Source organism: Pinus tabuliformis, chromosome 3_2 (assembly GCF_031772625.1).
Source record: "Pinus tabuliformis cultivar Carrire ecotype Pingquan chromosome 3_2, CPIR1, whole genome shotgun sequence".
Taxonomy (NCBI): domain Eukaryota; kingdom Viridiplantae; phylum Streptophyta; class Pinopsida; order Pinales; family Pinaceae; genus Pinus; species Pinus tabuliformis.
The window spans coordinates 194,079,263-194,104,703 of record NC_142302.1 but is presented as its reverse complement, the minus strand read 5'-3'; the positions used below and the strand labels follow the sequence as shown (position 1 = coordinate 194,104,703).

Here is a 25,441-nt window from a genome sequence, read left to right as displayed (position 1 = left end):
CCTTGAAATGCTCCAAGTTGCTTTGTTGCAACACCTTCTTTGTTTACATTAACAGTTGAAATGATTTCCTTTCCTGCTCCACCACATCATTCTGTTGTTGAAGGTTCGCCAACAAACCTTTGATGGATTACAACAGTCTCTCCATCAACCGATTGGTTTTAGAATTCTTCATTTATTGGAGAATATCTATCATTGCAAAGGAAGGCCACTCCATGTGTTGAATAGCCAGGAGAAAGCCACCATTTCTTACCATTTTCACCATTACTAACATGTAACAATAGCGCACTGCAGAACTAAAGAACTAGACCATTCCTGAAATAACCACGTCTCATTCTAGGTCATTGCCTTGTGCCAGTGTAATGTGGAGAATCCATTTCCAGATTGTGATCTCTGCGAAGCCAATGAAATGATGTTCGAGAGGTAAAAGGGTTGTCAATATTAACTCTAAATTGTCTTTAATTGAATGCATCACCAAATCAGAGTATCTTCTAGGAATCTCCCATCGCTGATGAATTAACTTCTTATGCCACTTGTTATCGGTGTTCGCTACCTATGGATTTCATTTGTTGAACTCATTTAGACACAGATTTAATACCTTAATTCTATGTGGCCAAATATTTAATGTACATTGTATTCCCAAACACCTTTCTCTGAATTGCAGGTTGTGATCCTTATACCATAAATTGGATATTGAATGTATGAGGGGGATCCACCACGAGGGCTTGAACCATTATTCTGATGTTAAGACTTTTGAAGTTTATGTTACAACAACTTTAATTTTTGTTCAGCTTTAAGGTATGGGCGAATGTAGAACAAAACTTTGATCCAATTCCAATCTTCCTTGCTCCATTGTGGTCCCTTTATTTTCCATTGTATCTGCCACCATGTTCAGGTGCTTGTACACATGAAAAAACTCAATTTCTTCAAATTACCTTGATAGTAAAATAATATTTTGAAGAAAGGGAGGATGATATGGGCTTAGAATTTCCTTAGCCTTCCACAATTGTCGGATGATGAGCATTGAATCTCCAAACACTAATAATTTGAGGATATTCTAGCTAATGTTAGTTCCATTCCCTTCCATAGAATTAGGTATTCGGCTTGATTATTGGATGCAAAGCCCAATCTCCAAGCATATTGAGACTCAGTTTGATCATTGGGGTGAAGGATAACCCCTTCCACTCCTGTATCCCCTAAACAAGTTGTAATTTTAACTCTAAACTAAAAAAGAGGTTGATTATGGGAGCACCACTTTTTAATTAGAGAGTTGAACTTTATGTTTTTTATTGCAATTTTATATGGATTTAAGACCAAGGGGGTAAAATGTTGGAATTTCAACCTAAAAAAAGAATGATTCTGACAACACCAATTTTTTATTCGAGGGTTAATTTTGGTGTTTTTGACACACAAATATGGGCTTTTAAGGATAGAGTTTTTGTTTTGAGGTCATGGTTTTTCTCAAGTCTATAACTATTTTGTTTTTCTTATTCAATGAAAATAAAATAAAATCTCCAACTAAAAATATTTCATAACACCTTTTTGCATGGTTTTATACTTGCCCATTAAATCATAGTACCACATAAGACTCTTTTACATGTCTAAATGTTCATAAAAAAAGTCTGATATTGCTAATTTTACATGCATTTTGTATGCCTATTAAAAAAGTTTCAAATGCACTTAATAATCATGAGGATTAGACTTGTTTTTACAACATAAAATTCTTCGATCTAAAAATTTACTACTGCATATTTGTTGAAAGAATTACATTGTAGTAACATGTAAGTCCAAATATACCATTATCCTCATGCAAATAAGGGCATTCATAAAGGAGTAACACTTTATACTAATATAAAGGTTAATAAGTTGTGGTTGAGTATTGCTTGCCTTCTCACTCACTTGAACTTCCCCTCCCCTCCTTTATGCAAGACAATTTGTTTTCTTAACTCATAGTTCTATGGTGCCCTTTATATGGTTTTCCTACACATTCATTAAATCACACCACTCAGTTATACTCATTTTCATTCTTTTGTACGTGCTCCTTAAAACAAGTTAGATACAAGGATATACAATTGTCTAATGATAATGTGTTCCCCTTTCTAGGTCCTTTGCGCAACAAAAAACTTCACTAGAAGCATTGCATAGTACCCATTTTTATGCACTTAATAACTATGTATCTTGGAATTGTTCCTACCACATAAAAAACATCCTATCCAAAAACCTATCAACTAACATTTATGTATATACCACAATCCACAACCACGAGAGAGTTGTGCTAGTATCGATGCAATGGAAGCAACCACAAGAGAGTTACACTAGTATTGATGCAAATAACTATAGTTTATGTTGCATTAGCTAGAGCTTGAATACAAAATTCATGTGCAACTCCAAGACTAGGATGAACTACATGTGCAACTCCTAGGATGATGGCACTCGTAACATGTATTTGTGAAACTTTCCACACCTTCATGCCCTTCAAGCGAGTGGGATGGATTTGAAGGTGTAAATGTGTATTGGAGATGTTGGCATTTGTATTTAATACATACCTTCACACCTCACTCTCACTACCCTTCTAAGGGATGAAGGTGTGCATTTTATTTACATACTTGTATTCATGAAACAAATCTTTTATAACCATGTTACATTTTATATTCATCTTAGGATTGGAAAATCAAACTATCTTTTTCCATCCATTAAAACTATTTTTTTACCATCAACTAACTCAATAAAAAACAATGCTTACCTTATAGAGTGAAAAATGTATTATAAGGGAGTGAACATGGACACACTATAATCTTAGTAATGAGGTATTCCATGAGAATCACAACCTAAAAAACTTGCATTCAATAGTATTTATCTACCTTGCACTAAAATCCTCAAACCCCAACCACTTAGTAGTTAGTAAAGTAAGAATTATATCCAAAAGGGGGTTGCCCACATAGAATAATGAAATGAACATAGGGTTGTTTTAAAATTGATGGTTGATGATAGGTTTTGGTTTATGGATAAAGGTAGATATGTTTCTGATGGTGTGGTTTGGTTTTAATTTTATTCAATTTGAATAACAATTTTTAGTTTATTATCATTTTTTTCCAGTTAGAATAATGTCTTATGCCAGTTTATTATTCTAAATTTAAAGATGAAAGAGACGGTTTTCAATTTTTATACTAATTTAAATTTAAAGATTAAAAAGACGGTTTTGATTTTTTTATTAAATCCACATATTTTTTTAATAAAATTGTGAGGTAAGAATTAACACTAATGCTAAATATAATATAATTATTGAACTATGAACTTATTAATATGAAAGATTTTTTTAAAGAAACATGTTATTATTCGATTTCTATTTTAGCACTGTGCGAATGATTTTTTATGGGTATATTTTGAGGGATTTTTTTCTTATTTAGTTTTGAAAACAAATACAAAAGTTACAAAAGTCACTCAAAAGGTAAACATGTTGGTTAAGAAAAAATAATAAAATTAAAGTTGGCAAACTAAATAAATACAAAAGTCACTCACAATATAAACATGTTGGTTAAGAAAAAATAATAAAATTAAGGTTGGTTTAGTGGAATGATAATAAATTTAATGGAGTGATTCAAAGATAATCATTATTAAATAAAACTGGTTTAAATCCATTTTAATTCTAGATTTATCAAGTTTCGAGAGGGATCAAATCTCTCAAAGTGCAAACTTTTTTTATGAGTGCAACACTTGAAGAAAGGTTTGCACCTAGAGATATTTGATCCCTCTATAGGTTCAGAGTTAAGATAGATCTAGAATGGTTTAATTATTAATTAGAACTATTAATTTTATGGATCTAGAGTGGTTTAATTATTAATTATAATTATTAATTTTATTTTATTTCATTTTTATGTAATTTGATGAAGTCAAAATATTTTAATTAATAATTATAATATTTTATTTTATTTTATTTTATTTTTTATTTTTTATTTTTTATGTAATTTAACTTAGTCAAACTATTTAGATAATATACCTTAACAAGACATTACAATATATTTTCTATACTTAACTAAAAAGTAAAAATCAAATAAATATTTCAAATAACTCAAACTTCTTACTTTATAAATAAACCTACTCATGAGGACGAAGATGGAGGGAGACGGGTTTTCGGGCGACTGGGGTTAGGGCATCGAATTCGGCGAGCGACACAGGTTACTAGGAAATGGGTGCGAATAGAATGAAGACCCCGTTTTCAACTTCTCCGTGGCTTCCTTAACGAGCACATTAGCTGTTGGCAGCTCTGTTTCCAGTTAGATTTTGGTTTACCCTAGACGATTTTCAGTCCTCCACCGACATCCTGCAGGCAGCTGACAGCCAGGGGTTCTTGACAGTTATGGAGGACAATGTTGATTATTCCACGGATCCCACGGAGAACCAACACATCTAGACACAACCTGGGACCACAGAGGAAGATTTTTTCTCGTTTGACAACGAATTCACAACAGTCGAATCTCTCCCTACTTTCTCAAGGCCATGCATACCTTCCATTTCGCTGCCCATAGAAGCATTGGCTATTCTGGACTACACAGGCCCTACGCTCTTACCAGGTTCCCTGTCAGTTGTTGAGTGCTTGCATGAACCGGGTTTACAAACCCTAGGACCAGTTTTGGGTACTAGACACTCGGAGGTAGGGCTGAACAAACCCTTGAAAGTGTTTCTCCCAAAGCAAGAAAGCCAGGCGCCAGTATTATCATCTTCCCTGGGCGCAGGGAATACCCTCCCTAGAAACTTCACCGACATTGGGATTATTTCTGGTCATTTTGACAATATTAGGACAAAAGGCCCTATGGTTGCAAAATTCTCAGTCACACAAGCGGCGACACGGATGGGAGGGATGACCGAAGGCACAAGCAGCAAAAATGAAGGGTTTTCCAAGAGGAAACATCGCCTCTTACAGTGCAGTAGTGAAATCTTCCTCAAACTAACTGAGGACACACCGTTTCGTGAAGCTATGGATTCGGCAGAAAAGGTACTGGTGGGACGAGTCAAGGGCAGGCATTATAGCATGGAGAGGCTGCAAAAATGGGCAATGGAAGTCTGGGGACATCATTTGACAGAACCCCCTAGGGTTCAAACCTTTGTCAAGGGTTGGTTTGCCCTGAGATTCAAATGCCTCGCTCACACAAACTGGGTCCTCTCCACTATTTGGCACATTGACCAGGCACCAGTCCTCCTTCGAAGGTGGACGCCTATGTTCGATCCTGAACAGGAGAGAGTGGAGACTGGTCCTATCTGGGTGTGTCTTCCGAGCCTTCCCTTCCACTTCTGGACAGAGCAGATTTTTAGGCAGATTGGGGATGCCATGGGTTCCTTCCTCACCTATGATGATTCTTTTCTATCGACTGGAAGAATGGCTTATGCCAGGATCTTACTGCACCTCGACCTCTCGGAAGGGCTTCATAAATACATTAACATTCAATGGAGGAATGCTACAAGGAAGCAGACGCTGGACTACGAAGGGATACCCTACAGATGTAGGCGCTGCTACAAGGTGGGGCACCTATTCAAAGACTGCCCACTGAATAGATGAAACAGTAGGAAGGCGGAAAAACATGTTGCATAGGAGCAGGAGGCACAGCCGCATGAATACCTTGCAAGGGAGGAACAGCCTCGGGTATCTGAAGACATGCATAGGAATGCCACTCCACTGTCTAGAGGAATAGCCACTCTTTCGAGACCTGGTTTGAGGACATCGGAATCGACACAAAGCACCCCAAGGAATCTGGGTAGGCTGCCTCATCATCCTGCGCCTCCAGTACCAGCTCAGGCCACGACAGCCTCGGGTGACTCCAACGCTTCGGGTATGAATTCCATTCACTTGTCCCCCTCTCAATGCTTTTCTGATATTAATATTAATTCAATATCTAGGTTTTCATTGGGACCGGGTGCTGTAAATACTTTGGAGGCCCCAGTACAAAGTTTATGCGACATTGCTCCCCCTCAACACCTACTTCCCCCCCACTCCCCCCATGCTTTTGTGCACCACTCCCCCGGAGCCCTTGGCCACCTTAACAGCTCCCTCTAAACGTAGATATAACACGCATTCCCGAACGAAGAATTCTTTTCAAGATCATGTTGGTCTGGACATCTACACCCCCCCTCCTAAATCTTCTCGTGGACGTCCCTCTGGTGTTAAACGTGCTCAAGCACAAGCGGATGACGATATTGCTTTGGGCAAACAATCCACCATTCCTGGGGTTCTTAGAGCTAGAACAACCCCCTTTGAACCCCCTCCATGAAGATTTTATCCTTCAATTGCAAAGGGCTAGCTAGGCCTAATAAAAAACCAACACTTCGTCGGCTAATCTCTGCCGACACACTGGATATTATATTTGTCCAGGAGACCCTAAGCTCCACTGATGATATTACTCGCATTCTTGAGCACTCTCTTCTGGGATGGTTTTTTTTGGGTTTGGATGCCCAAGGCCAATCTAGAGGGCTTGCTCTGGGCATCAATACTCGATCTATCAATTCACTTAACAGTTAGGGTAGGGTTGGATATTTGGGGGCTGATATACACATAGCTGAATTGGGTCTGCCATTTAGAATAATCAATATTTATGGGCCTTGCAAAAATCGACCTGAATTTTGGGACCATCTTCTGAGATTGGAGTTACTCTCGGCTAATAATTTGATAGTTGGAGGGGACCTCAATTTTTCAATTGGACATGCTGAATCCTGGGGTCAGCGAGCACAAAGGTACTCACTCTCGAACTACTTCTCGTCCATTCTATACTTACACCACCTGATCAACATACCCACTGCGAAGATTCAAGCCACTTGGAGGAACAATAGAGTGGGGGAAAATGGACTTGCCAAAAGACTGGAAAGATTTTTAGTTAAAGAACAGGTTATGGAACTGGGATTTAACATCAGGTAATGGGTTGGCACGGGTGGGCTCTCAGACCATCTACCTATATATATGGAAATGGAAAGTGGGAGAGCCAGGCCGAAGGGACCATTTAATTTCAGTTCAACTTGGCTCAAGGAAGTTTCGTTCATCAACATGGTGACTGACTTCTGGAAAGCAAACCCTCCAGGGCGAGGGGGGCTATAACAGCAGGCTTTATCCATAACCTCTCAAAGCTGAAGAAGATGTCCAAAATCTGGGCTCACAAAAAAAGATTATAGGACGATCAATCTATGAGACATATTGAACTTGAGTTGGCTAATTTTGAAAATGAGTTGGGTGGACTTTATGGCTCAGAGGAGCATAAGAGTAAAATCACATCCCTCTACTCGACCCATGGAAAAATTCTCAAAGAAAGGGAAGACAAATGGAGATTGAGAAGTAGGGCTATCTGGATTCGAGAGGGGGATGCTAATACAAAATTTTATCAAAAGTTTGCTAATGGGAGGAAAGCCATAAACACCATCTGGCACATGCAGGATGATCAGTGAAGGACAGCAAACACTTTCCCCCAGCTAGCTTCTCTGGCCAACTCTCATTTCAAAAAAGCCTACAGTGACCCTAAGGAGGCTAACATAGCAGAAATTATCATAGTGGCTCAACTCTTCCCCAGGTATGTTGAGCAAGAAGATGAAGAAGATCTGATGCAAGTAGTAACATTAAAGGAGCTGGAGGCCACTTTGAAATGGTTTAATAAGGACAAAAGCCTAGGACTTGATGGATGGTCCATCGAATTCTTTTTGGCCTTCTTTGATTTGATTGGCTCAGATCTACTTCATGTTATTGAGGAGTCAAGAGCTTCATGTCGATTAGAAGCTGCCATAACCTCCACTTTCATTGCTCTCATACCGAAGTCAGACAATCCGACCTCTTTTGATGAATTCCGTCCCATCTCGCTTTGTAACTGTCTGTATAAAATTATAGCCAAGATTATTGCAAACAGATTGAAGCCAATCTTATCTAAGCACATCCTGCCAGAACAATTTGCTTTCCTACAAGACAGGCAAATCCATGAGGCGATTGGGACAACACAGGAAGTGTTACACTCTCTCCACATTAAAAAAGGCAAAGGTATGATCATGAAGGTTGATTTATCAAAAGCTTTTGACAGAGTGAACTGGTTATGCTTGCGAATGCTTTTAACTCACCTTGGTTTCCCTTTCAATTTTTAAAATGGATTATGGGATGCATCACTTACATCCCATTTAGTGTCCTGGTCAATGGGAGTGCATCTCCATTTTTTACTTCGGCTAGAGGATTGTGACAGGGGTGTCCCCTCTCACCACTCATGTTTCTTCTGATCATGGAAGGACTCAGTCGAATAATAAAAGAAGAACACAAGAGAGGAAAACTCAAGGGTATAAAAAATTCAGAAGACTGCACGCACACCCACCTTCTGTTTGTGGATGATGTGGTGGTGTTTATCAAGGGAAGCGTTGGGGATCTGACATTCATCCGAGATATATTTTCTTTTTTTCAGAAAGCCACGGGGATTATTATCAATGATGGAAAATCTACTTTGACAACCACTGCTTGCTCACAGCATGAAATTCAATATGCTCTCCACTGATTTCACTTTGCACAGATTGATCTGGAGGAAGGACTAAAATATTTGGGATACAAGTTAAAGCCCATTGGATACAAAATAGCGGATTGGACATGGCTCATTGCCAAGTTAGAAAAGAGACTCGGCATATGGTACCTCATATTTTTATCTTGTGTTGGTAGACTAACACTCATCAAAAGCATCCTGGAAGCAACCCTGGTCTATTGGATGTCCCTAGCCTAGATTCCTCGAGGCATTTTGGCAAGGATACAAACACTCTCTTACAGATTCTTATGGAGGGGTAGTCAACCGGGAAGAATATTTGCATGGGAAAAATGGGATGCACTCACACTTCCAAAAAAATGGGGTGGTTGGGGACTCAAAAAGCTTGATGAGTTCTCCGCGGCCCTGGCAGCGAAGCTCAGGTGGAAGTTGGTTTCTTCAGATAGTTTGTGGACAAGGGTGGCCTACTCAAAATATATTTCCCCTGTACAAGTTTTGGATTAAATCAGAAGTCCGATTAGACCCAATGTTGGTATATCGATCATTTGGAAGGCTGTCCTGAAAGCCTTGGACCCCATTCACTCTGGCATTACTTGGAGAATCCATTCGGGGAACAGGGTGCACATAGGAATTGACCGATGGATCGGATGTGGGAACATGCACAAATTACCTCCAGAGCTTCTTCTGCACCTAGGAGAACAAAATGTTACACTCCTAACTCATATCACGGATGAGGCAAACTCCTCTCTCCTCCACCAAGCTTGGAAATCAAACTTGCAGCTCAACATTCCTCCTCTATGGCAGCAGCTTTGGAAGGACTATACACAGGCTCTCTTACAGGCTCATATCCAAATCACTGATGGAGAGCATAAGATCATCTGGGCATTGGCAAAGTCGGGGAGATATTCTCCAAAGGAAGGATACTTAGTTCTGGCAGAACCACAGAAGCCCCTGAACCTTCATTCATGGTGGAAACACCTCTGGAAGCTGAAGGCACATCCCATATCTAGATTATTAATGTGGTGCATTCTGAGAAATAAAATCCCCACAGGAGATAACCTGATGAAACGATCTTTCAATGGCCCTCACTAGTGTTATTTATGCAACATTGATGGTGAATCTACTATGCACCTATTCTTGAACTGCCATGAAGCCCGTAATTTATGGAATCTTGTGACAGCTGTTGTCCCTACATCTGGTAACTGGCAGGCAGACTCTCTGATTGAAGCCTGGAACCTGTGGTAGTCCTCTGTCTCACCCCTAAAATTGAGAAATCTCCCCTTGCTATTTTGTTGGGCTATCTGGATAGCTCGCAATCAAGTAATCTTTCAGAATACCCACCCTAGATGGATTATCATTGCCGCCAAGATTAAAGCAGATTATGATCTCATCCCTGATGACCCGCACCTCCACACCCCCCCCCCCCCCTCACACAAGGAACATTACACAGGAACAGTTTAACCCCCATAAGCCCTGGGTATATTTTGATGGGGCAGCACAAGAAGATGGTTGTGGTGGGGGTGTTATCCTTCACATAACATAGAGGCACTCATTCAGTCTGATCATGGGATTAACGAGGGGAACTAACAATTTTGCAGAACTTTCAGCAACTTTACATGTTATCCGTTTTGCATTGGAGAAGAATTCCCATGCATTACAATTGTTTGGGTACTCTAAAATTGTTTGCGACTGGCTGAATAAAAGTTCTTATTGTTGGTCTTTCTCATTGAGACACATACTAGATGAAGCACTAAGATTGATATCCATTTTTTACTATTTTTCATGTACTCATATCTATAGGGAGAGGAACTCAGAAGCTGACCGTCTTTCCAAAGAAGGTGCGATTCGGGAGTAGGGCATCTGTTTGATCCGTTACCAGTACTATCATAGGCCATTTATGGACATAATGGACTAATTTTGGGTCTATGATTTCATATTTTTGTACATATTTCTTTTTTATGTTACAGATCTGATTAGCGGCCATTTATATGAATGGCATAGAACATGGTTTTGAATATTATCTCCCTGCGTGGAATAAGATAATATAATCATTGTTTTGATATTATTTTGGATACTTTTTACAAACTTTGTTTGGACTATTACCTCCCTACGTGGATACAGGTACATAGCCATGAAACTTCTTTGGAAGATGATTTCTATTGATAGAAATATTGGAATATACATATGCATCTACAAAATGTAATTTCTTTCTCTTAATGAAATTACGAATTTTTCCATGGGAAAAAAAATAAACCTACTCATTAAAAACTATAATATAAACATTAAAAATTTAATATAAACATTAAAAATTTAAAGTAACCCAAATTTTTAACTTTATAAATAAACCCACTAATTAAAAATTATGATATAAAAATTTATATATGATTAGAATTCAACACCATAACATATAGCCATTAAAATGTGATATAGAGATTTATATAATGATTACAGTTGAACCCCTTAACGTATACACATTTGCTTCATGAGAAAGACAAAGACAAAGACTATATAAATGAACCCCACTCATTTGAGAATTGTGATGTAAAACATTGATATGATAATGATTAAAGGGCAGCCTCATCCATGATCCATAGTTATTTGTTTTATGACCAAGACAAAATATGAATCAATGTGTTTGGATTAAGCACAAAAAGTAACCAATAAAATTAATATTTTGATGGGTAAGATAATAAAATTAATATTTTGACTGGTAAGTAAGTAACCAATAAAATTAATATTTTGATGGGTAAGATAATAAAATTAATATTTTGACTGGTAAGATATTAAAATTTAGTTTGTACTCTTTAAATTATTTTGATGGGTAAGATGATAAAATTTAGTTAGTACAATTTAATTTTTTCCCGGAGTGAATGTAGGAAAGGAAAGAAAAACAAATTGAATTGTAAGGAAAGCGGAAAGAGAATAGTATGGAAATATGGTTACATAATTGTTAATTAATAATCAGAATAACGTTTTTTTAGATATATGATTTTAGCGTTCTTTTTTAATGTTAAAAAAGAGAATAGTATGGAAATATGATTTATATTTAGTATAAAGTAGATGCATAGATGTAAATGTTTAATATTTATCATTTATATATTTATTTAATTAAAAATAATAAAAAGTTAAAAATAATATAGAATTGTGTATGGTGGAGATGTTGTAGTGTAAACATTTAAATCTTGGCTCAATTAATAACATAAAAGTTAAAAGTAATAAAAATAATAAAAATCAATTTGTTGTATTGTAATTTTGTTTCGTAGGGCAGCTTAGCCTTTCCAACTCAAGTTAGAAGTGATGCTCTAGGAAAAATTGCATAAATCATATGAGTTACATTGGTCAATGGTAAATTAATAATGGTTGGTAGACAAATCATCCTATAGTAGTAACTAAGAAATTGAGATGTGAAATGGATAAGTAAATTGCTTGCTAATGGTGGGAAGTAACTCTTGTAAGTATATTTTTTACATCTTATTCCCATCCATTTTGCATAAAAAATGGATAAGTAAATTGCTTGCTAATGGTGGGAAGTAACTCTTGTAAGTATATTTTTTACATCTTATTCCCATCCATTTTTTATGGAAAGACTTGCTTAAATTATGGCAGGAAGTAATTGATAGCAGATATGTTATTTATTTGAGTATAAGTTAGTATTTTATTTTTGATGGTTTTCCAGCAAAGCTTAGGAATAAAAAATGGAGTTGTCTTTGGTGCAACTTTTTGGACTTTCTGGTGCCAGAATCAGGCGGAAAAATTTGAGGTGAAATCTTGATTTGTGTTATTTAAACTGGTTTTTTTACTGTGAGGTAAGACCTTGATTTGTTTTTTGGCTATGAGGTAAAACCTTGATTTGTGTTATTTAAACTGGTTTTGTATATATGGATTTAGAACCCTGAAAAACCCCTAGTAACTTCGATTGTCCAGGTGTTACCTATCAAGCTTGTGATTTCAATAAATTCCTGTGGGATTTTAGAGAAATTAGACGAGAAAAACCCACCGGAAAAGCTTCCAAAAAGTATCTCTAAAGAAAATTCGATAAAAAATCACTACACAAATATCTAAAATTCATGCATGAATATTGCAACCATATCCATAAATTATGGCATAAAATATGCAAGGCAATTATCCACATGGCATTATATTGGTCACAGTGCAATAAGACCTTCGAGTTTCAAGTTATGGACACCCCAAATGTTTGAAATATATATATATATATATATATATATATATATATATATATATATTCAAAGTTAAACATTATAATTTATATTGGTCAATGTTAATATTTTTTTATTGTGAAATGAGTTATAGTTTTTTGGCATGTGGTATTGATAAGCCATGGTATTGTAACAAAACTTATTTATAAATTAATAATATCCATGTTAAAGTAGGGGTGGATATCCATGGTTAAGAAACTTGTTATGTTGTAAGTTTATTGTAAATATTAAGTTTTTATGTGCTTATTAATTAAATTTAAATATGGTTATGGAATCATTATAATCATTCAAGGTAGGAAGTCTCTAATTAAAAAATAAATTGTAAAATGTTTTGGACATTACATATAGCATTGATTAGATAGAGTGGAAATTCTCCATCATATGGATGGAGGAGGAAGAGAGAGGGAGATAGCCACACAGTTGGAGGGCAGAGGGAGAGAGACTGATGGGAAGGAGAGAGAGAGAGAGTTGGAGTGGGGGCAAGAGCGAGGGAAGAACAAATACATAGAGAGATATAGGTAGAGAGAGAGGGAATGACAAGGGAAAGATGGAGAGAGAGGGAGAGAGGAGAGGAGGGAAGAGAGAGAGAAGGAGAGGGGAGAGAGAGTGAGACATAGAGATGGAGGGGGTGGAGAGGGGAAGAGAGGGAAGGAGGGAGGGAGAGAGTAGAGCAGGAGGGAAGAGAGAGAGGGGGAGAGATGGATCCAGCCTAGATATGGTATGTGTGTATATAAAAACCACCCTAGATCCATCTTAACCATGTATTTATCAAGCACCGAGAAGGATCAAATCTCTTTTACTTTAAAAGAGGTTTGTATCTCAAGAGATTTGATTTCGCTTTAAAAGAGGTTTGTATTTCAAGAGATTTGATCCTTCTCGGCGCTTGATAGATCTCGGATTAAGATTGATCTAGGTTGGTGGTTAATTCAATTATACACATAAATAAAGATCATTTTCATGCATATAAAAGGAAAATTCAAAATTATATGCATGTTTGTTAAATTATTTACATGGATACACGATTAATGTTATTAAATCTATCGAATATTATATTATTTTTTATTCTGGTCAAGGAGCTTTGAATTTCAATTAGTTTTGAAACTTTTACACATATTCTATGAAGTTTATTAAAGTTTTTAATTAGTTGATGACTAATTTTATGTGGTTTTAAATTAATTGCTAAATATAAAAATTATATGAAAAAATAAAAAATATAAAAAAAGGTTTCTACAAGTGTTATAATAATTTAGGCTTTGTTAGAATACTATGGATAATACCATGGCTTCTCAAAACTAAATTCCCAAAAACCATAACTCATTTCAAAATCAAAATATTTTATAAATATTTTATTTTAATTTGATTTTATAACATTTTTAAATTAAAACTTAATAATTACAATATAGCAAGATTCTTAACCATAGGTATTTACCCCATTTCACGATGGATATCATTAATTTGTTTTGTGATATAATAGTGGTGGATGGGTTAGTGTGTGTGAGTGTTAGATGTGTAAGTGTTAAATGGGTGAGCGTTAGAAGTGAGAGATGTGACACGTGAGATATTTTTTTACTTCAATTTTTTTTATTGTAATTTTATTTTTTATTAATAAATTTACGAACATTTTTTTAGATAAAAGAAAATATAATATACATATTATATTAAAATATATAACATATAAATAGTACTTATAAATTAACATCCATTTTACTATAACCATTTTTAAATTTAATTAATAAACTGATACAAATTTAATATTTACAATATAACAAGATTTTTAATTATGAATATTTACCATGGATATTATTAACTTCTAAATAGGTTTTTTTACAATAGAAGAGAAAGATAGAGAGAGGGAGGGAAAGAGGGAGAGGAGGGAAGAAAATCATAATACCATGGGCTAATACCATGGTTTATCAATACCATAAGCAATCTACAATTTTGATTATTACATTATGATCTAGCCTTTTAATTATTCTGTTACAATACCATGGGTCAATACCATAGCTTATCAATTGCCCAAAAAGCATAACTTAGTTCAAAATCAAAATATTTTACAAATATTTTATTTTAATTTAATTTAATAACATTTTTTAATTAAATCTAAAATAAAATATGTTATAATTATTTGTGTGGTGTATCTAAACCCTCCATCCTTTCAACTACTAAAAATATTCCTATAAAGATTAAATCGAGGTTTTAATAAATTAAATGTGAGAATACTTTTATATACACATATATGAAATTTATATAATATTATAAAGAACCGGGATAGATGAATCTTAACCAAGGATCCAAGCAAAGAGAGAAAGAAAATTGACTAACAATGATAGAGGAAAGATAGTGTGTTATTCTTTTAAGTATTTTATTATTGTATTTTCTTGACATGATTGATCCAAATTATAGGTTTAATATTTTATAACCAGTTATGTTTTTTTTTTAATTTTGGATACTTTCTTAAATACAATACAATGGGATCATATTTAGAGAGAGAGAGAGTGAGATGGAGGGGGAATAGAGTGGGGGAGAGACAAGGAGAGATGGGAAGGAAGAGAGGGGGGTGAGATGGGAGGAGAGAGGGAGGGAGAGAGAGATGGATTTGGAGGGGGGAAGAGAGGGAGGAAAGAACAAAGACATTGAAGGAAAGAGGTGGAGAGAGAGAGGGAGTGACAAGAGAGATATGAATATGGAATGAGGGAGAGAGAGAGGGAGTGACAAAGGAGAGATGAATATGGAATGAGGGAGAGAGGAGACAAGGGAAGAGATATAAAATGAGAGGGTAGAGATAGGGAAAAAAGGGGAAGAGAGAGACAGGGAGACATAGATATGGAGGGGGGAGAGAGGGAGGGAGATAGTGATAGAGTTGGAGGGTGGAGAGAGAGGGAGAGTGTGATGGGGGGGAGAGAGAGGGAGGTGGGAGAGAAAGGGAGAGAGAGGAAGGAGGAGAGAGGGGGGGAGAGAGATGGAGTTGGAAGGGGAAGAAATACATAGAGAGAGAAAGGTGGAGAGGGAGAGAGAGTGACAAGGGAGAGATGGAGAGATGGTGAGGGAGAGAGGAGAGAAAGAGGAAGAGAGAGAGAGAGAGAGAGAGGGAGACAAGGGGAAGATAAAGAGAGAGAAGGGGAAGAGAGAGAGGGAGAGGAAGAGGAAGGGAGAGTGAGATAGATAGATATGGAGAGAGAGAGTGTGTATGTTTTTGGGGTGAGAAGGAGAGATAAAAGGATATAGAGATATAGATGAAGGGAGGAGAGAGGGAAGAAGAGAGAGGCAAAGAGAGGGGGGAAGAAGAGAGATATAGACAGAGGGGGGAGAGAGGGAAGAAGAGAGAGGTAAAGAGAGGGGGGAATAAGAGAGATATATATGGAGAGAGAAGTGGAAGAGGGAGAGGGAGAGAGAAGTGGAAGAGAGAGAGAGAGGGAGAGAAAGAGGGAGGGAGAGAGAGATATATATAGATAGATAGATATGGGGAGAGAGTGTGTATCTTTGGGGATTGCTATAGAGATACAATGGGAGATAGAGATATATATTGAGGGTGTAGAGAGGGGGGGGGAGGGATAGAGAGGAGAGGAAGAGGGATATATAGATAGATATGGAGAGAGGGTGTGTATGTTTGCAGGCTAATACAGAGATATGATGGAGAGACAGAGGGAGATAGAGATATATATTGAGGGGGTGAGAGGGAATAAGAGAGATACAAAGAGAGGGAGGAAGGAAGAGAGATATATATGGAGAGAGAGAGAGAGAGAGAGGCATGTGTTTAGGGGGCTAAGATAGAGATACAAATAAGGAGAGATGGAGGGAGGTATAAATATAGATGACAGGGTAAGAGAGGGAAGAAGACAAATATAGAGAAAGGGAGGGAGAGGCAGAGAGAAAGAAATGAGGAAGAGAGGGAGAGGGAGAGAGGGAGGGGGAGAGAGAGAAGGAGAGAGGGAGGGAGATAGACACAGAATGGAAGGTGGAGAGAGAGAAGAATGAAGAGTCAAATACAGACATAGAAGTTAGATCTACAAACTCGTGAATAATTTGGTTTTTCACTAAAATAGATGTATTGATTTTAGTGTAGTTGTTAATTTCTAATACTAAGTGATGACTTGCACTGGATGCATTGATTTCAGTGTAGATATCAATTTCTAATGTTATTTAATACCTTACACTAGATGCATTGATTTCAGTGTAGATGTTGATTTCTACTCCTATTTGATTGTTTTCAATGGATGCATTGGTTTCATTGTAGATATAGGTTTCTAATCCTATTTGATCACTTGCACTAGATGCATTGATTTCGTTGTAGATGTCAATTTATAATCCTGTTTAATACCTTACACTAGATGCATTGATTTCAGTGTAGATTTTGATTTCTAATCCTATTTAATACCTTACACTAGATGCATTGATTTTTGTGTATATGTTGATTTCTACTCCTATTTGATTTCTTGCACTTGATGCATTGGTTTCAATGTAGATATTGATTTCTAATCCTATTTGATTGCTTGCACTAAATGCATTGATTTCAGTGTAGATATTGATTTCTAATCCTATTTGATTGCTTGCACTAGATGCATTGATTTCAGTGTCGATGTTGATTTTTAACCCTATTTGTTTGTTTTCACTAGATGCATTGAATTCGGTGTAGATGTTGATTTCTGATTTGATGCAAATAGATGTATGATGTACAGTCATTTCAAATTAACTAGATTAATATTGTGCATTTATTCCAGTGTAAGCACATCGTTTCCCCCTCCATCTATATCTCTATCTACCATTGTATCTCCTTATTTATCTCTTTATCTCACCCTCCAAACATACACACTCTCTCTCCATATACATCTGTCTCTCTGTCTCCCTCCATTTCCCCTCCATCTCTCTCTCTTCCCCTTATCTCTCTCTCTAACACTTCTCTCTCCACATATATATATATATATATATATATATATATATATATATATATATATATATATATATATATATATATATCTTCCTCCCTCCCTGTCTTTGCCTCTCTCTTCTTCCCTTTCTCCCCCTCTCCATCTATATCTCTATCTCCACTTGTCTCTCCTTCTCACCCCAAAACATACACACACTCTCTTAGTGTAAGCACATAAAAATTATTTATGACATGAATTGACTTCTATGTTACAGTAATTCAACCATAAATAATACTTGAATTTTCATCCTAAATAAAATGTTCACTTACCTGAAATGTTTGCTTCCTGAAACTATAAACTATTTGTAATTGGCTACATTCTTATTATTCCCATTTTCCATCATTCAACATTGTTAATCACTTTGCATTCAAATGTGGTAATAGAAAATAACTACCATTGAATATTATTTGGGGTTTAACACTCCATAAGTCACAATGATTGACTTTGGAGAAAACTACTATTAATATTGGAGAGCAACAAAGACAAGGTATGGTGTTTACTACAATAGCTCAAGTTAAATATTTGAATGGTCTATGATTTCAACTGCCCTTTTCATATGATCAATATGAGAAAATGGAAAAACTAATAGGTGTGACAATAAGAACAGTAGAAGAAAATAGTTTCAGATTGATTGCAATGAAGATTGTTTGTAATTGACTATATTTTTATTATTCACATTTTCTATCATTCAACATTGTTACATTGTCACTTTGCACTCAAAAATTTTATTTCATCATTTTTCATCATTCAAGTTACTAACAGTCTCTCTCATCTCAAAAAACTGAGGTAACTAAGAAAATTTAAAATTAAATTGGCCAAATTAATCTTAGACATATTTTGCATATTTAAAATGATCAAAACAATTAGATGTTCAATAAATTTTGTATGACCGCACACAACTGAAACCAACCTAGATCCTCCATATTAACCTCGGATCTATCAAGCTTCGAGAGGGATCAAATATCTCAAGGTGCAAACCTTTCCTCAAGTTTTGGACTAAAAAAAGAGGTTTGCACCTTGAGATATTTGATCTCCCTCGATGCTTGATACATCCAGGGGTAATATAGATCTAGGTTGGTTAGCAACATATACGAGTTGGGAAATTTATAGGTGTAGTCTAACTTATAAACGAAATAGCCTTTTTCATTGAAATTCACTAAAATCTAGCAATATAATTTCAAGATTTTTTGTTGTTTAAAATACATTTTTGAATGCATAAATGGATTCAGCACCCTGAAAAACTCCTAGGGCACTCGAATTATGTAGATTAAACAATTTAAACTCAAGCTTTTAAAAATCTTTGTTGGATTTTGATTAAAATTAATCAGAAAAAATGTCGTGAAAAAGGAGATTTTGTCTATAAGTTAGACTACATCATTTTTATATGTTGGGAATATATACCAATGTATTTTATTTTTGTAAATAAAATATGTATTTAAAAAAAAAAAAGAGGATAAATATATTTAATTGTGCTCTTCAGCTCATTATGGTAGAGATGTTGTAAGGTAATATTTAACATTTTGACTAAGTCAAATTACATGAAAATAAAAAGTAAATTAAATTAAATTAAAATATTAATGTAATGTAAACATTTTAAATCGGTCAAAATAAAATAAAAATAACTCTAAAAATAAATATGGCCATGATATTAACCCATGGAGTTCATGTGGAATATAGCCTATTTAAAGGGGAAATTAAACTAGCCTAGATCCATCTTAACTCTGGATCTACCAAGCGCAACTCTGGATCTACCAAGTGCATAGAGGGATCAAATCTATTTTCACTCTAAAAGAAGTTTGCATATCAAGAGATCTGATCCCTCTTGGCACTTGGTAGATTTCGGAGTTAAGATTGATCTAGGTTGGTACTTATATATTTTGGAGGCCTTTCTAAATATTATGAAAATTATGTAAAGAATATTGAAAACCATTTTTAAAAATAACAAATAAAATTTAAATGAATAGAGTAGTTTAATAAGATTTTATTATAAGATAAAGGTTAAATTTTATTAAGTTACATGTATTTATTTTAAACATGCAACTAACATCTAATTGACACTTGTGTTATTTTTCCTAACATCTTAATTTTTCTAACGACTCTTCAAATTAATGATAACACAATAGCATTGTATTAGCACATACATTTATTGTATAGTGATACTCTATATAAGTTTAAATGAGCTATTGATTCACCGTGATTTAAAAAGAAAACAATGCATTAGCACATAGACATCACACTATTACAAATTGACACATGTGTATGTTGGATGTGCAATTATTTGCAACACCCCCTTGCAACCAAGAATATACCAACTTAACATATGTGCACACTTTACCCTTTGAGACCTCAAGCACCTCTCCTATGTTGAAAAATGCAGCAAGAAATTTTCATTTTGATTTTGTCTTGATTAAATTGAGAAAAAATGAATTTCCACATCAACAAACAACTTGGATGAAGTTAACTTGTGTGACATGGCTTGTATCACCCAATTTACTCAGTAAATTCAGTTTGGAGGAGTTAGAGTTCAGTTAAGCATGTGTGATTGCTAATTTGTTGCAATCAAGGTCAGTTATCTCAAGTTGCTTTCAGTTAAACTAGTTCCAACAACTAGAGGAACTAATGGAAGGTCATTTGTACAATGGGACTTCAGTCAAACTCAGCGTTCATCTAGTTAACTTATCAATCAGCCCAAAATAGCTAGTGCATGTAGAGAATTCAATTTCCCCAGTTGTGGTGGAGATTCCAAGGTAGTGTAACATTAGTTGTAGACAAGTCTTGAGTGTACATGTGCTGCATGCAGTCCAGTAATCAACCTTGGGAATTGCGCAATCCATTTTGGAGAAATTCCTAAATAATAGGGGCCTAATTATGCAAGGAATTGTGCAAGCAAATAGGGGCTCAAGCAGAGGCATAAATTGACTAAGTCTAGGTCAACGCTTCTTAGTGAGCAGAGAGATAGGTTATTCACTTGCAGGTTGTGCTCAGTTGAGCAAAGAAATTGTAATACATCTCTATTCATCCAATTAATGCAAGCATGCAAGGGGTTTTAGCATATTTCTTTCCCCTAGAAAAAATATTGTGTGCATGTGTGTTATTTCTCATTGCATGTTTGTGATTGATGTTCTAAATTTTCAATTGAATTCACACGGAGCATTAGAGTAGGTTTTTGTCTTGTGATTTTGATTAAAACTTCATGATTAGTTGCAAATCTACACCATAATTTCTACATGGTATCATAGCAATATTGACATTAGAGCATGAGTTTTGAAGTTATTTCTCAGGAGGTTCGACTTTGCAGTTAAGTGTAGCAGGATCTCTTCAGAGCTAAGAAGATGACCTTCAATAGGTTGAGGCTATAGTATACCTTGGAAGGCAGCTCTAATTTCACCACATGGAAGGATCGCATAGAGGAAGTATTGGATGACAATGGATTGCTAGAATACATCAAGAGAGATGTTGCAAAACTAGCAGAATCTGATGTCTAAAACCTTTCTCAATAGAAGAAAGAGGTAGCCAGGGCGAGGAGAATAATATTGGTGGGAGTATGGAACCACATTATCACCAATCTCCATGGGAAAGAAAATCCTTATGAAATGTGGTAGGCACTGACAGACCTGTTCCATAATAGTAGTGACCATAGGAAGTTGGCGCTCAAGGATAAACTTTGAAATATCAAGATGCATAAGAATGACACTATCCCACAGTATCTGAGTAGGTTCACACAAGTTCATGATGAGCTTGTCGAAGTTGGTGTTACTATTTTAGATGATGATTTGGTAAGCCTAGCCCTTCTAGGCATTCCCTCGAGCTGGCATAGCTACCAAGATTCAATGAACAGGAGGGAGAAATTACCGATTTGGGAATGCTTATGGTCTAATTTGGTATAGGAGGAAATAAGGAGGATACCAGAGATGGGACTTCATCCAAGGGAAAGGATGAAGAAAAAAATGCATTGTTTGGAAAGGGAAAGAAGGGAAAAGGGAAGAAATCTCAAACCAAACCAGAATCCAGCCAAGGGGGCAAGAAGAAAGATTTTTCAAAAATTAAATGCTTCCATTTTCATGAATTTAGGCACTATGCCATGAAGTGTTTGCATAAAAAGGCAAGCAAGAACACCTCAAGATAAGCAGCAGGTGAAGCCTTGGATTCATTGTTCGAGCTTGACTACCCTTATCACATGCATGACCAGCACAGTGATGGGGAGCATTTGATACTTGGGTTCAAGTGCATCATTCCATATGATAGGGTGTAGAGATATTTGTAGTGACCTAAAGGAGAAATATTTACAGATGCACATTGAGCTGGGGGAGGATGGATGGTACAACGCGACCGAGATTAGTATAGTGACCTTTTAGAGGGAGTCGAACTCCCCTCTCGGACTCAAGAATGTCATGTTCGTTCTGGGCCTAAAGAAAAATCTCATCTTACTTGCAGTTTTCGAAGACCATGGTTATGATGTGATATTCAGCAAAGGAAAATCATTTCTCAGACACAGAGCCATGAGACAAGTGAAGAAGATCAGGGTTTGTGTGAATAGCTTGTATAACCTAGATGTGGAAGAATGTGTTTCATTAAGCACTAAGGGAGAGAAAGTGCAGGGCCATGATGTTGGTGAACTTTGTCACAAAATACTTGGCCATTTGCATCATGTCGCCTTGAATATGATGCAGCAAATAACTGCTCGCCTCCCCAAAGGAGCACTTGAGTTGTAGGATGTATGCAATGGATGTACTTTGGGGAAGTACACAAAATCCACATTCCATGATCGGGACAGAAAAGCACATGAAGTCCTAGAAAGGATCCACTCTAATGTCTATGGATCTTTCTTGACAACCTCCACTGCAAGGCACAAATATTTTGTCATTTTTATTGATGACTTCTCATGGAAGTGTTGGATCTTCTTCATGCTGAAGAAAGATGAGACATCTCCAATTTCATAGAATTCAAGGCACTAGTTGAGAAAGAAACTAACAAGAAGGTGAAGGCTCTTAGGAGAAATAATGGAGGTGAGTACATGTCAAATGAATTTAAAAAGAATTATGCAAAAGAAGGCATTCGATGAGAGTTGACAGCACCCCAAAACCCACAGTAGACTGGGGTGGCTGAGAGAAAGAATTGTAGCATTATGGGAGCAGCGAGGGCGATGTTGCATGACCAAGGCCTACATCTACATTTTTGGGTTGAAGCATGCAACACAAAAGTCTATTTGCAAAACCAAAGTCCTCATTGGATTCGTGGCATGATTACATAAGAGTTGGATTTCTTGTGGAGAAAGTTGGATGTGTCACACTTTAGGATTTTTGGAGCCTTTTTTTACTGCCATGTATCCAAAGAATCAAGGAAGAAGCTTAAACTAACAACAAAATTGGGGGTATATTTGGGTTACACAGAAACTCCTTGCAACTACGTGTGTACTTTTCATCCCTCAGAATGACAGTTGTGCAAAGGGATGTAAAATTTGATGAGGAGAAAGTGATGTAGTGCTCTCTTGATAGGGAGCTTCAGATCCCACCAGAAGAGGAGGTTTTAGCTCCAAAGGAGGAGCCTCGGAAAGTTTTGGAGCAGCCAAAGGTAGAGGAGCAGAGAGTGGATACATCCACTAAAGCAGAACCATATGAAGAAGGCAGGAAAAGAACCAACGAAGTTGATGGACTTGTGCAGGATGTGAGGGAGAATGTGGGAGCTCCTTCAAATTTGCGCAAATAGAGAAGGTCACCTGATCGATACACTGGTATGTGGCTCTAATGAATGAGATTATAGAGATAGATCCATCCTCTTTCGAGGAAGTAGTAGAGAAACCGGTATGGATTAATACAATGGTGGAGGAATATGAATCCATTGTAAGTAACAATGTTTGGGAAGTGGTCCCAAGGCCAACAGATAAATTAGTTGTGGGTTTGAGATGGATATTCAAGGTGAATCAAGCAAAAGATGGAAGCATAGAGAAGTAAAAAGGCCAGGGTTTTTGCCAATGGATACTCTCAAGTTAAGGGAATTGAATATGAGGAAAACTTTGCTCTTGTAGAAAGGTACTTATCCATTAGATTAATTCTTGCATTGGTTATGCAGTGGGGTGGAAGATCCACCAGATGGATGTAAAAACAGCATTCCTCAATGGAGTTATTGAGGAGGAGGTGTACATCGAGCACCCAGAAGGTTTTGAGACATTTTATAAAGAGTCTCGTGTGAAGACTCAAGCAAGCATTGTATGGTCTCAAACAAGCACCATGTGCTTAGTACACCAACATCGATAACTATCTCACTAGTTTGGGCTTCACCAAAATTGAAGCAGATGCAAACCTATATCACATCTTGGTAGAAGGTAAATTGCTTATTATTGTCTTATATGTTGATGATTTGATTGAATTTGAAATCAAGGACATGGGTATCATGCACTACTTTCTCAGGTTGGAATTATGGCAAGGTGATGGGGAACTCTTTGTCTCTCAAGGAAAGTATGCAAATGGGATACTATAGAAGTTATGCACGGAGACACCTCTAGCAACCAACTGGAGGAAAGAGGATACCACTTTAGGTGAGGAAGTGGATGCTACCATTTATGGGTAGCTAGTGGGTTCACTAATGTATCTTGTGAACACATAACCAGATATGTGTTATGTAGTCAACCAGCTGAGCCAAGCATAGGTTAGACCAACCAAATTATTTTGGAAGGCAAAAAACCATTTCTTATGTACCTCTGAGGCATTACCCTGTTTGGACTGTGGTATAAATGGATATAGGAGTGAAGTTGTGTGGCTTCACAGATGCAGGTTTCACGGGGAGTCCATCAGACCGAAAGAGCACATCAGGTGGACTTTTTATTATTGGGTCCACAATAGTTTCCTGGTACAACAGGAAGAAAATATCTATGGCACTCAGCTAGGCAGAAGCAGAATGCATGGTTGCAAGTCAAGCATAATGTGAGGTGATATGGATGAGAAAGATACTTGTGGGACTGTTTGGTCAGATAATGGATCCCACTGTTATCTATTGTGATAATCAGATTTGCATTAATCTCTTTGAGAATCTTATATTTCACCATCGATCCAAGCATATATATATTTGGTATCACCATTTATAGGACTGTGTTTATAGGCAGATAATGTTGCTACACTACATTCCAACAAAGGACCAAGATGTTGGCATTTTGACAAAGGCCTTATCAAGAGGGAAGTTCGATTTCCACAGGTGCAAGATAGGGGTGGTTGATAATCCTTTTCTTGCTGAGGGAGTGTTGAAAAATGCAGCAAGAAATTTTCAATTTGATTTTTCCTTGATTAAATTGAGAAAATTCAAATTTCCACATCAGCAAACAACTTGGATGCAGTTAACTTGTGTGACATAGCTTGTGTCACCCAGTTTACTCAGTAAATTCGAGTTGGAGGAGTTAGAGGCCAGTTAAGCATGTGTGATTGCTAATTTTTTGCAATCAAGGTCAGTTATCTCAAGTTGTTTTCAGTTAAACTAGTTCCAACAGTTTGAGGAACTAATGGAAGGTCATTTGTGCAATGGGACTTCAGTAAAACTCAGTGTTCATCCAGATAACTTATCAATTAGCCCAAAACAGCTAGTGCATGCAGGGAATTCAAGTTCCCTAGTTGTGGTGGAGATTCCAAGGCAGTGTAAGATCAGTTGTAGACCAGTCTTGAGTGTACAGGTATTGCATGCAGTCCAATGATCAACCTTGGGAATTGTGCAATCCATTTTGGAGAAATTCCTAAATAATAAGGGCCTAATTGTGGAAGGAATTGCGCAAGTAAATAGTGGCTCAAGTAGAGACATAAATTGACTAATTCTAGGTCAAAGATTCTCAATGAGC

At 36.5% G+C, this 25,441-nt stretch overlaps 1 protein-coding gene across 1 annotated transcript; it reads left to right on the top strand.

Moving 5' to 3' along the window:
- The first annotated feature begins 4,807 nt into the window (after positions 1-4,807).
- LOC149180427 (uncharacterized) lies at positions 4,808-5,551 on the top strand. The gene has a single exon (XM_089413876.1). It carries the CDS (start codon positions 4,808-4,810, stop codon positions 5,549-5,551), a length of 744 nt encoding a protein of 247 aa, XP_089270002.1.
- The last annotated feature ends 19,890 nt before the right edge of the window (positions 5,552-25,441 follow it).